Source organism: Coturnix japonica, chromosome 1 (genome assembly GCF_001577835.2).
Source record: "Coturnix japonica isolate 7356 chromosome 1, Coturnix japonica 2.1, whole genome shotgun sequence".
Lineage (NCBI taxonomy): Eukaryota > Metazoa > Chordata > Aves > Galliformes > Phasianidae > Coturnix > Coturnix japonica.
Window position 1 is genome coordinate 43,604,248 of NC_029516.1, and position 12,635 is coordinate 43,616,882.

The following is a 12,635-nucleotide window of genomic DNA, read 5'->3' on the forward strand; positions in this document are numbered from 1 at the left end:
TAGTCCTGGCGGCGCCGAGTCGGGCCGCCTCGCTCGTGGAGCGGTGGGCGGGCAGAGGCGGCGGCGCCGCTGGGACCGATGGCGGCGGCGACGGAGCGGACGGACGAGCTGGTGCGCGAGTATCTGCTGTTCCGCGGCTTCACCGCCGCCCTGAAGCAGCTGGACGCCGAGATCAAGGCGGACCGGGAGAAGGGCTTCCGGGTGAGCGGGGGCCGCGGCCCCTTGTCTGCGGGGCGGTGGGCAGGCCGCGGGGCTGCGGGGCTGCGGGGGCAGCTCCGTGTGGCGGAGCCGCCGGGCCGGGGCTGCGCTGGGGCCTGTGTGCCCTCAGAGGGACGGGCTGCAGCCGGGGCCGCGGGGAGTCGCTCCGTGGTCCGCTGAGAGCTGCCGTTATGGAGATCTTAGCGCCCATCGCTCTGATAGATGGCGTTAGGATGACAGCTGGACGAAGCGGCAGCGCGGCTTCCTCTTTCCGTGCTGCTGTCTTGGTGGTTAAAGGCGGTGCTTCCCTTCCGTCCGAAAATAACGCTGTTTTCCGAGTAAGCCCCGGTGTGACCGCAGCATCCCCCTGTGCTCTCAGGTGGATAAGATCGTGGAGCAGCTGCAGCAGTTCGTGCAGAGCTATGACCTGGCCGCGCTGCGGGACTACTGGGGTTATCTGGACCGCCGCCTCTTCAGCCGGCTGGAAGACATGTACCGACCGACGGTGAACAAGCTGAAAACCAGCCTGTATCGATACTACCTCGTCCATACTGTGCAGGTGGGAGTGGCTGAGCAGGCAGCGGCACTGCATAGAAGGGCCCTCATTGCAGCTTCAAGGGATGAAGGAGCGGGATTGTTGTCTGCCTTCCTGCTGGCAGGACTCAGCCAGTCCTTATGTGAATGCAGCTCCTGAAGGATCTAAGAGAGTGGGAGGGTCTCACAGAAAACAGAAAATGGTGGAATTGGAGTTTAGTTGATAAAAGAGGGAGAAATTAGCTTCAGATTTGGACAAGGTGATGTGGGAGAGAAAGCAACACTTTTTTTCCCACTCTGAAGAGAAAGCAGTGAGCTCAAGTTGGAGCAGAAATATCTCAGTGATGCCTTATGGAGAAAATATGTTACTCGGGGAGAGCGCTGGTAAGCTGGGTAGACAGGCAACTGTCAGGGGTGTTCCATTTCTTAATTCTTATGAGTTCTTTTGTCCTGAGCTTGATTTGAAATGTGAATATAACAAATAATGCATCAGATAAGTTTTCTTAGGCTGCTTCTGTGGTAGAACCATTCAATTTGAAGTATACTTCAGTAATGTCTGTGAACTGGCATCTGATGTCAGTATGCAGGGTGCACTGGTTTAGCTGGCAATCATGTGAAGAATTGTCTTGATTCAGTTCCCCAGCCTTTAAACAAGGCTGCAGTCGGTAGGAAGAAGATTAGATGGTATAAATATTGGGAGCTTCTCCCGGTGCATCTGAGATTCTTTTGTTCCCAGATGAATCTTAATTCTAACCACTGGTTCTCTTGGCTAGTCAAAGTAGTTTCTATTGCATTCATCACACAGATGATATTCCAAGAACCCGTGGGGTGGTTTGGCTGGAAGTGTGAGATCTGCTCCTGTTGTGTTTCAGACCGGCCGCAATGACAAGGCGCAGGAGTTCTTCCTCAAGCAGGCCTCTGAGCTGCAGAACCAGGCAGAGTGGAAGGATTGGTTTGTCCTGCCTTTCCTCCCTACCCCGGACTCCAACCCCACCTTTGCCACCTATTTTTCACGCCAGTGGGCAGATACGTTTATTGTGTCTCTGCACAACTTTCTGAGTGTCTTATTTCAGTGCATGCATATCCTTTTTTGTTAACTAATGGTTAAATCTCTCTTGCTCTAGTGTTATGCCTACTGTTCTTAGTGCCAAGAGTACAGTGTTACAGAACCTGTTGCTTTCAGGTAATTTCAGGGTCAGGCCTTAATAGGAAGCTGTTTACCAGAGGATGTTAGAATAGTTATTATTCAATTATCTAATGACAGGTTATGTTCCCTGGGCACAGATGATTGTATAGTTGCTGCTAACACTGAACTCATCCCTTTGCTTCTGACTAGAATAGCTGTCAGGAATCTTGTTACTTGGCATACTGCAAAACAGGCCTGCAACCTTGGTTCCAGATCTGTCTCCTGTTATACCATTGTCTGGGTGCATCCATTCACAATGGTATGTAGTGATATCCCAATATTGTTACTGCTCTTCTGGCCCCAAATACTTCTCTATGATGGTGTGGATCGGGCACCTTTGCTGTCTATAAGGCAAATAGGCAGTGAGGGTGAGCTGCGAAGCTTGTTAAAATCAAGGCAAGTTGTTGCTTTGAGTTTTTCTTTAACATTTCTCACCAGTGCCAGTCATTCTGAACTTTGAAGCTGAATGTCACAGGAGCAGTCTCATACAAGAAGAAAACGAATCCCTGCGGCATAAGGTCAGAATTGAAGTAGCTCTTTGTTTGCTGACTGTTTAAGGCTGTGCATTTTGTGATATTGGGTTTGTGTGTCCAAACAGTTTGTATCTCTTCGATTTAATGCAGTTATTCCAAGGCAGATTCTTGTATAAGTGCTTTATTTTTGTTAATCTTTCAACTGCCTCCAGCAAGCTTAGGGCAGTGGTCATACGATGATGGGTATCATGTCTGTGTAGGACATTACTGTGCCTCTGGAGGTGACTGTCCTTCTCCCTGTGCTATCTGCTGGGTGCAGATACTGTGCATATGCCTTTTCCTCTACACTGGCAATTCTGACAAGCTGAAAGTAGTGTGAGGTGAGTGTCAGGGTAGCCTAATGGCACTGGCCTCAGTGCACCCAGGCATCTTGCTGAGCCTGGGCTGTGGGAAGGAGATTACCTTCTAGGCTTGGTGCCCGCACATGCTCACCACCCTTCATGTACAGGGCCTTGGCCTTGAGCTGCCTGTGTGCAGTGGCAGGCTGATCCGGGCTGCCCAGGCCAGCTCATTTCCCAGCACTGTTAATGTCAGTACAGCAACAGCCTGTGGGAAAGCATTGAATCCTGGTGTAACTTCTTTCTTATTTTCTGCTCTTGCAGCTATTTGCTTTGCAGGCTGAATCCTCCCGCATGAAGAAAGAGGAACTGGAAGTGGAGGAAGCAGTTATACATCACAAGCTGCCTGCATATGTGGCCAACATGGATCGGCTCGGAGACTCTGAGCTGTGAGTGCCTGCAGGGGAGGATGGGCCCTGCTGCTTTTATATGGCTGAGAGAGGCTCTAGGAATGTCATTTCCTTGTTCATTGGAGAAAATTTCTGCTATGATGCCTATTTCCCACCTTTTGAGAGAGATTCTTGCTGATTACTGGGAGCTGAAGCATGCATAGAAGTGACTCTGCTTTGGTCTCAGCATTATACCAGGGCATTGGTAGCAGTGCAATACCCTGAAGCAGTGCTCAGGTAGAATGGATTGTCTCTTGACTCTTATTTTATTTAGTGGCTGTGAGTGCTTTGTGTTCTTCTTAATTGCTGTTCTGCATCAGGTAGCAGGGTCATTGTTCCACAGAGACGGGCTTTCTTGCTTTTGCCAAGTCAAATGAGAGTGAGCTGCTGTTCTGTGAGGCTCAGTTATACATGGGTTTCCTCATAAATCTGCAGTTTAACCTGGTGAGCAAATTACGCTGCTGACAGTAACAAATAGGAGCTCTAGCAGAGGTCACATGTTAAAATCTTAGTATAAAATTTCTGATTGAAGTTCTACAGACACACTTCTATCTTGATAACTGCTCTGCACAGGACAAGTTGCAGAGTTTAATTTGCGATCTCTTTGGTCTATCTATGAAAAGCCCTGATATTCATTTGCACATGTGGAAGAGAGCAATGCAAGGGATGAGCTAATAGAGTTGCCATATTCTTGACCATCTCTATTAGAAGGACTTACTTTATAAGTGGTCTTGTGTGCACAACTCTTGTGTTAACTTGGTGGCCAATTCTGGTCAGTTTTTCTATGTCTGTGTTTGACCCAAAGCTTATTTTTGGTAGGACGGTTCCCTCTTTTACGACAGAATGAGCCAGTGGAGGTGACTATTCCTCTTCCTCTGTGTGCTACCCTACTCTCAGAGGAAACTGTAGTGGGGAAAGTCCCAGTCATGTTTTGGGAAGCAGTTGGTGCTGGGGGTTAAGGGAGGTGTGTGTTTTCAAAGGTTGAGGACTTGAGTTTTAAAACTGGTGAACATAACTTGCTGCATATCTAAGGGTGCTGAGTGAAACCCTGTATGTTGCCTTTCAGAGAGGTCTGCTTTCAACCTTGGGGTCTTTCTATACTTAACCCCGAGTGGAGGGAGTAGGTGTTTAGGGTGACCATACATGCGATTTATCAACAGCTGGTCCCACCATTTCTGTGACACTACCAAGAAGTGAGTGTTGGTTCCAGTCATTTATAATCATCTGCTTTATGCACTAACACAGCATGTTTCTGAAATGTTTTTTTAGTGTACAGTGCTCCATGAGCTTGGGAAGGAATATGTGTCTTCCAGAGGTTGAAGCAGCAGGCACTGCTCTTGTTGGGTGATCTCTGATCAGGTTGTCTACAATTCCATGTCTTGTTTATTATTTCTTTTTAATTTCGTTCAGTGATATGACCTGCAGCCAGAGAAGTACTGCACATTCTCTTCAGTCTCGAGGAGGCTTTCTCTCCTCTCTTCTCTCCCAGAGTAAAAAGGGTCCTGTCAGACCAGCTCAGCCAAGTGGGGCTTCTCCAACACAGACTGGCAGCGTGCTGCTAGGGAAGAAGGAACCAGCAAATCACCAGGTGATTCTCAACTTCATTCATTGAGAGGTGCTCAGTAACCAAGGAGTTAAGGAGTTAACTTGCAGCACGGCACTGCTCCAAGCTTTTGCTTTCACTTGGAGGAGGGGGAGGGAAAGAAATGTTCTTTCTTGCTCATGTATGCTTGGTGTGAATGCAGTACAAGAGGAGCTGAAGGTCAAAGCCCTTATGGATGTTTAGGTTGTTTTTATATTTTTTTTTTGCCTCCTCTTTTGCTTTCTTCTGCAGCCCTGTGCAAGTAAAACTTTGCCAATTCATTCCTCTGCCTTCCAGAGTGCCAAAGGAAAAGAGGGATCAGCAAGCAGTAAGGATGGGAAGAGCCACTTTAGTGGGTTAGTAGCAGGCGAGTCGAGCTCCCTGCAGCAGCGTCAGAAGCGCTTGCAAGAGCATGGGAAAGAAAGGAGAGAGCTGCTATCAAAAGGGACCTCTCAGGTACTAGACAACACCATGAGACTGGGCAGTGGTGGGCTGGCATTTTCTGTTGTTAAGTTGTGCTAGATGGGATGACAAATACAAATGTTCTGATTAAGCTTCTGGTTTGCTGCTCAAATCAGCTGTATCAAAGGTTAACCTCTGTAATTAATCAACTCCTTCCACTCTCAGGTTATTTCTTTGCCCCTAGGTGAGACTCCATGCTGATGTTTCAAATAGAGTTGCTGTTTGTCATGATGTCAGCAGCCTTGTGTTCAAATACTTTATTTTATAATCCCCTTAGTGGCAGTGAACATGGTTCTTCCATCCCTCAGAAGCGTGCAGTTGTAAGGTGATTTGAATGCTTGATGTTTAAATAAATAGATGAAAAATGCTGTTCCAAGCAGTCATGCAGCACAGGTTTCTGAATCTCTCTGTCGGCTGTGTGTCTTCTTGTGTTGATTTGCGCATGTTCTGTGTGGACAGCAAAGAAGCTACAAGCTTTCCGGGATAGGGGTAGAAATGTATCCCCACACAAAACATTGCAGACCCCCACTACCCAACAAGTATCCTTTGATTTCCCTCTTGCTGTGATGCTCCAGGTTAAGGCAGCAGTTTCTTGCCTTTGCAGAAGTTGTGTCTGGTCCTCTTGGCAAAGCTGATACTGTTCAGCTTACTGCTGTATTCAGTGCATATGAGCAAAAAGGAAGCTGGAAGGCTGCGCTGTTTTTGTGACTTGAGTGCCATTCATTGCTAGTTATCTCCCCTCGTTTGACTATCACAGAGGGAGGTATTATTGGATTTATTTCCTAGTCTTTTCCAGTTTTGTGAATTCAGATGATTAAATTATGCAGTGTTTGACCTTCTGTGCAAGGTATGTCACTACTAATGTATCCTTGACTTATTTATAAGGAACAGAAATCCATTACCATGCAGATTCTTCAGGCATTTTTATCTGCAGAGATAATGGTGTAGATAAGGGTTGTTAGCAGATTTTCTTTTTCCTGGCCCATGCTCTGTGTCCCCTCCTAGTGACTGTTTTCAGAGACTTGTGTGTGCCACAGTGGATCTCTTGTCTCTTACATACCTTCAACTCCTAAAAATCCAGTTGTTCTAACACTGTCCCGGTCAGCTTGGGAGAGAGAGACTTTGAGCTTCTGGACTTGTGTGTTGACTCTACAGTTGTCATTAGTTGGCTGCATTGATTGCCATATTATGCACAGACTAAATACTAACAGACAACCATAGGCCATCCACTGTGGCTTTACCATCCTCTAAGAGCTTTCGTTAAGATTGAAAGTCATAAGTAGTTCTTGCATTAGGCAGTGTAGGTTGATGTTTGATTGCAAGGCTGTGCTTGAATGGTGTCAAATGAGCCTCTGGTATCAGCTGAAGTGTGCTGAACAGAGACACTGCAGTTCCTTTGGTCCTTATAGGAAAGCGTATGACTCTGGGTATGTTGTCGGGGTGGTGAAGAGACTTCCCAACCAAGGAGGCCATATTGAATGGGACAGTTGTGCAGTTTGCTATCCCTGTGCTCAGGAAGGAGGCCCCTTGGCAGAGAAGGAGTTGAGCTGGCAATGCTTGTGTTCCAGTATAGCAGCTTCTTTGTTCTTTCTCCCAATGGGCAGTGTGGCTGAAAAGCTTGACCTGGAGATGCTGCCTCCTTTCACATGGGATTTCTTCCTACAGGTTCAGAGTGCTGAGAAGAAAACAGATCTTAGTGCATCTGAGCCAGAGCCGTGCTCAGAGCCACAAGCTGACCAAGCAGAGACTTCAACCAAGATACCTGTCAGCAGTACGGAGTCTGTTGGGGTCCGGCAAGAGCAGCCTTTCATTGTCCTGAGCCAGGAGGAGTATGGGGAGCACCACTCATCTATTATGTACTGCAGGTAAGAGGCTGGCAGAAGAGGGATCTTTCCTAGAAACTTCTCCAGAGGACCAGCTGTGTCTGGCCTCTTTCTGCATTGAGAATGGACAAAGATTCATGTGATAGGGGAATGTCAGCTGGGAGGAAATTCCCTGTGTGAGTGCATCACTGTTGCTTAAGGGCATTATGCTTTGCCTGTGGAGCACTTTGTTGAACTGATTATGGACTAAATGAGAAACAATGCATTCCTGCAGTGGGATTTGGAGCACGTGTGGCTGGATGAGAAAAGATTAACAGGATATTTACTTGCATCTAAGAACTTCAGGGAGAAAAGTATCTGATCTGTTTGTTTCTGCAAATAGGGTTGATTGTTCAGGACGGAGGGTGGCCAGCTTGGATGTGGATGGTGTCATCAAAGTGTGGTCTTTTAACCCCATAATGCAAACTAAAGCTTCATCTATTTCCAAGTCTCCACTGCTGTCTCTAGAATGGGCGACCAAGCGTGATCGGCTGGTGAGTAACCTGTGTATATTCAGACTTGAGAGTCTCAGCTGATGATTTGGAGCTCTGTTGTTATGTTTCACATTACCTTCTAGGTGGCAGCACTTCAGATAAAATCAACAGAGCAGTTAGTTTCCACTTGAGGGAGAATTGTAGTCTGTAGGGTTTAATAAAACCCAGCAAGTGAGGCGTGTGCTTTGTGTATTGAGCATGAAATTCACTGCTACTTGCCCCAAAACATAACTTTCTGAGCTGCAGGATAAAGGGCATCTCCTTTGAGGTTGTCACTTCTAAAGACAGGCAGAAGCACGGAAGCCCATGGGAAATCAGCAGCAGGGTGCTGTGGAGCTTCACTCATACCCTGAGCCAGAAACAGGAGAGAGCAAGGGTGTGGTATTGACATCCTGGCTTGTGCAGGTGTGAAAATGGCTCCATGGCCACCTTTACACTGGTGCCTTCTGCAGCTAAGGGTCAGTACTTGCATAAAGGCTTGAATGCTTGGTGTCATAACAGTTTAAATGTTTCTTTCCCATAGCGTTTTCCCTCTAATTCTTTTACTAGAGAGGGCTCTTAAATTATGTCATGTTGGTGCAGTCACTAATATTTCTTCCACATTGTGGATTTTTTCCTTCTATAGATATATGTCAGTATATCAGTAATATATATATTACTGTAATGGTGTTGACAGTTGTTGCATGGCATTGTTGTACACTTTCCTCACACTCCTTCGTCTTTCCTTGGTTTCAAGCTACTGCTGGGCAGTGGAGTTGGGACAGTTCGTCTTTATGACACAGAAGCAAAGAAGAATCTCTGTGAAATCAGCATTGATGAAGACATGCCCAGGTAACTCTCAAATGCTGATTTGCCTTTGTTTCTATATATGTATACGCAGGTATGTGTACACACACACGCTCTTGTGTACATGTATATGTGTGTTTGTGTACACATATATATATTCATGTACATATATCTTGCTAGTTTTGACTGTACAAAGACATTGCAACTGCAGTACCACTTAGCCTTTGTGCAGAAGGCAGAGTCACGGTGCTCTGTGTCTGAGCAGAGTAAAACTGATTAGATTAGATAGAGAGGCTCGCAATTTACCTAAGCACATGAATCATGCCCTCCTTTACAGTGCATCTGAGATGGAGGACCTGTCTTCCATGGTCTCCGTGGCAGAATGAGGAGCTGAGTGGTCTTCTGAGATGGTTGCTGGAAAGAGGCATTTCACACTCTCTGCTGTGTTTCAGAATCCTGTCGCTTGCCTGCAGTCCAAGTGGTGCTTCCTTTGTCTGTTCTGCAGCAGCTCAAAGCCCCATCTCCCACATGGACTTCTCAGTGGTCACCTCTGGAGGCAAAAGCATGAACCAGGTTCCTGGGAAGCTGTTGCTGTGGGACACTAAAACAATGAAGCAGCAGGTACTTGCTGGGTTCCTCTCCTTTCTAGGTGTGTTTGCTGAGAATGAGTATCTCCTGTTCTAATGTGTAGGCTTTCTTTCTAAACTACTCTGACTTTCACTGTAGTGTGAGCATGGTGAGCTTTAGTTGTTCATATAGCATGCTCCAGGACTGCTGTAGAGACCAGCTGCCCTACAACTGGAACTTGTCTATCTTCAGAACTCTTCTAGCCATGTATTCGAGCATCTCTCAACTTTGTTGTTGTTGCTTTTTTTTTTTTTTTTTTAAGTTAAGAGCTTCTTTCAGAGTATTAATCGTACATCATCTCTGTTGTTGCGGTTTAGGTGGATCAGATTCTGGCAGTGAATTCTGGTCCCATAGCCTTTGACCTGTGCTTTCCCTGATGCATAGGAGAATGCAACAAACTTGCACTAGTGTCTGCCAGAAGCTGGTTTTGCAGCTTTAAGGACTGCATCTTGTAGCTTTAAGCTACATCTTGGCTGAGGTAAAATGTTGGTCAGGCATCACAGTTGAATGCAGCTTCCAGCCCTGGAGTCTGTGGTCATGAAAGGCATAGGAGTTCAAATTGCAGGAGCTCTTGTTATTTAATACCATCTTCCTTCCCTCCTCTGGAGGATAGCTGCTTAGCATTTCAGATCCATTAGGGGCTTCTAGGCATTAACACAGTCTTTCCCTTCTAGCTGCAGTTCTCCCTGGAGCCTGAGCCTATTGCTATTAACTGCACAGCCTTCAACCACAACGGCAACCTGCTGGTCACGGGGGCTGCAGATGGGATTGTTCGTCTCTTCGGTATGTTGGAACTGAGTGGTGAGGCGGTCCCTCAGTGTCACTTGCTGGCTGCCAAAGCTCCAGCATCCTTCCCCTTCCGGGAGGGTGACAATAGTGCAGTGTGACCAAATGCCAAGTTGGCAGCTGTTTTCTGTCCTCCACAACCACTCAGGAGTAAATTGACAAACTTTCCCTTGGGGTCATTGTGTGAAAGCCTTGATGGTGCTGCTGGATTTGTTTCCCACCTGCTGAGGGGAGCAAAGCTGACTTGCACTCAAGTCATGTCATGTTGGGTGTACCAGAGGCTGTTCTGAAAGGATTACTGTTTCAAGGCAAAGACTTTACGCAGGTCTTTCTTTACTGGACAATTTCAGTTTCTCAGATTCTAGTCTTTCGTAGCTTTCCCTTGTGGTAAAGGCAGCTGGAGCCTTCTTTATGAAGAAGGATCTGCTTTTGCCACAGTGGCTAAGATGCGAGGGCTACATAACCATCTAGGTGTGAGGACAGAGATAACAACAGCTGTGGGAGTGAGCAAGATAGCAAGGGCTGGAGGAGAATAAAGATGGCAGTGTGTCTTTGGTAGAGAATGAGTGCAGTTAATTCTGAGCTCTAAAGTTGGAGGGGGTAGTGGCTGGTTATAGATAGTGACTCTGTGGTCAGTGGAATTAAAAGCCACACGTTGGAGAATAAAGACAGGATGCTTATGCTGGATTGTGCTCCCTCTGGCTGGAATAGAGAGCTGAGATAGTGTCCTTATTAATGTCTCTAATGATGGTCTCTCCTCACCCCAGTTCTTTGTGAGTTCTGGGGATATTTCAGTACTGGTTCTTCCCTCAGATATGCAGCAGCATGAATGTGCCATGAGCTGGAAGGCACATGATGGGGAGGTCTACTCCGTTGAGTTCAGCTATGACGAGAACACAGTCTACAGCATAGGTGAGGATGGCAAGGTAAGCTCTGGGTGACCTCCATTGGTCAGCTAGTGGAAAGATCCCTTTGTGAGCCCTCTCCTTTGGGTGTTTTTATTGTTACCATGCCGTGTGAATCTGCAGGCTGGTAATTGTATTCTTACATGCACGGCACCACCCAGCTGCATTTATTCTCTGTAGAGGTGGTGGCCAGAAAGCGTATTAGCAGCTGAAGATGCTTTGGACCTTGTATGCAAACCCTGCTCTTGGTGAAACATTTCCTTCCTAGGGAATCCAGGCCAAGATGACCTTTCTGTGCTCCTAAAATCATCATGTTTGAGATCTGACACTTCCTGAAGAGAAGATCCTTGATAACTTAGCATGAGCTTCCTTGCAAATAGCTCTCAATTGCTTCTAATAAATGCATCAATTTCTGTAGTTCTCAGGTCTCTACCAATAGAGGTTTGGCTCAGGCCAGAGAGGTTCTCTAGAGACATGGGTCCTTGGCTGTTGAAAGCTGAGTGAAATCCCAACAGGATCCTGCCTGTAGTGTGGCAGTGCTCATATGCAGCTGTACTTATGAAATGTAATGTGTGTGTGCGCTTGGGTGGTAGGCACGCTTGCTGCCCTTGCAGGCCATGTTTTGTAAATATAGTCACTTAGAGCTGTGGAAACACTGTTTTCTGTTTGTGTAAGATATCCCCCTCTCTTAAAAGTGATGAATAGTCCAGTCAATTTAACTGTGGGCTTTTATTTTCTATTCTAGTTTATTCAGTGGAACATCCACAAAAGTGGCTTGAAGATCTCAGAGTATGCTCTTCCCAGTGAAGCTACAGGTCCCTTTGTGCTGTCTGGATACAGTGGATACAAACAAGTCCAGTTCCCACGAGGAAGACTTTTTGCCTTTGACTCTGAGGGGAACTATATGCTGACGTGTTCTTCTACTGGGGGAGTCATTTTTAAGGTAAGTCCACAAAATGATGAGAAACTCCCTTTTGTATCAATACAAGCATTTGTAACAAGGCTGCAACTTGCTCACCTCTGTTTTGTGAAACTTGCTGTTTGGATTGATGTGTGGTCCGTTTTGTGTGCATTTTGGCACTGTGTGCTGTTTAAGCAAGTGTTTGAACTCCAAGAATGATACTCCTTGGTGCTAAGTGCCCAAGACAAAGGATAGGGATATGGAATATATAGCAGGCTTTGCGTTCTCCTGTGGGTACACTGCCCCTGCTGCTGCATCTTGCCTCATTAAATTCTTATACTTTTCTTCTTGTAGTTGAATGGTGAGGACAAGGTCCTGGAAAGCTGCCTTTCCCTGGGAGGACACCGAGCTCCTGTTGTCACAGTAGACTGGAGCACAGCCATGGACTGTGGGACCTGCCTCACTGCCTCTATGGATGGGAAGATTAAGTTAACAACCTTACTAGCTCAAAAATCTTAATTGGAGCTGTGTTGAAGGAAGAGAGCAGCAGAACTGGGGGGAAAAAAAAACGAACAAACAAGTGTTAACTCCACAGGAACAAACTGCATGGGAAAGAAGGCATACCACAATCACTCTTTTCATTTTAGCTTTTGCCTCTTGGCAGATGTTAAATACACATGCCAAACCACTGCAAGAGAATGCCGATCTGGGACTGCTTCAGTGGCAGCAGTGAAAAACAGAGCTTCACTGATGACCCCTTAAGGCAGCTGGGCTCTTTCTTTTAGAGGGGTCTCAAACTAGCATGTGGTTAGGAAGCTGCTGGAATTGTGGCAGGGGCTATGCAGAAGGTGAAGCTAGAGAAGGCATACATGAGGCAGCACTTTGTGTGGTGATGTGGATGGCTCAAACTGGAAAAGCCACTGCAGAACTAGAGTATTATTTGGGTTTAATATTTTTTTTGTGTGTGTTTTGTGTTGTTGTTGTTTTTCATAAAAAGAAAATACTCCCTTGCACTTGATTCCTGTGCTCTGTTCGTCTATTGCTGCAAAGTG

At 46.4% G+C, this 12,635-nt stretch overlaps 1 protein-coding gene across 2 annotated transcripts; it reads left to right on the forward strand.

Annotated features, from left to right (window-relative positions):
* The first annotated feature begins 15 nt into the window (after positions 1–15).
* On the forward strand, positions 16–12,596 carry WDR91 (WD repeat domain 91). 2 transcript variants are annotated; one of them, XM_015859489.1, is made up of 15 exons: positions 16–201; positions 578–757; positions 1,605–1,812; positions 2,354–2,436; positions 3,054–3,178; positions 4,589–4,766; positions 5,058–5,216; positions 6,888–7,087; positions 7,428–7,578; positions 8,315–8,409; positions 8,817–8,985; positions 9,666–9,774; positions 10,591–10,703; positions 11,428–11,625; positions 11,938–12,596. In XM_015859489.1, the coding sequence occupies exons 1-15, from the start codon at positions 79–81 to the stop codon at positions 12,100–12,102; spliced, it is 2,256 nt and encodes a 751-aa protein (XP_015714975.1). In that variant the 5' UTR covers positions 16–78; the 3' UTR covers positions 12,103–12,596. The 2 variants fall into 2 exon arrangements, with proteins under 2 accessions (XP_015714975.1, XP_015714969.1); XM_015859483.1 differs by having other exon boundaries at positions 5,013–5,216; positions 11,938–12,594.
* Positions 12,597–12,635: the final 39 nt, after the last annotated feature.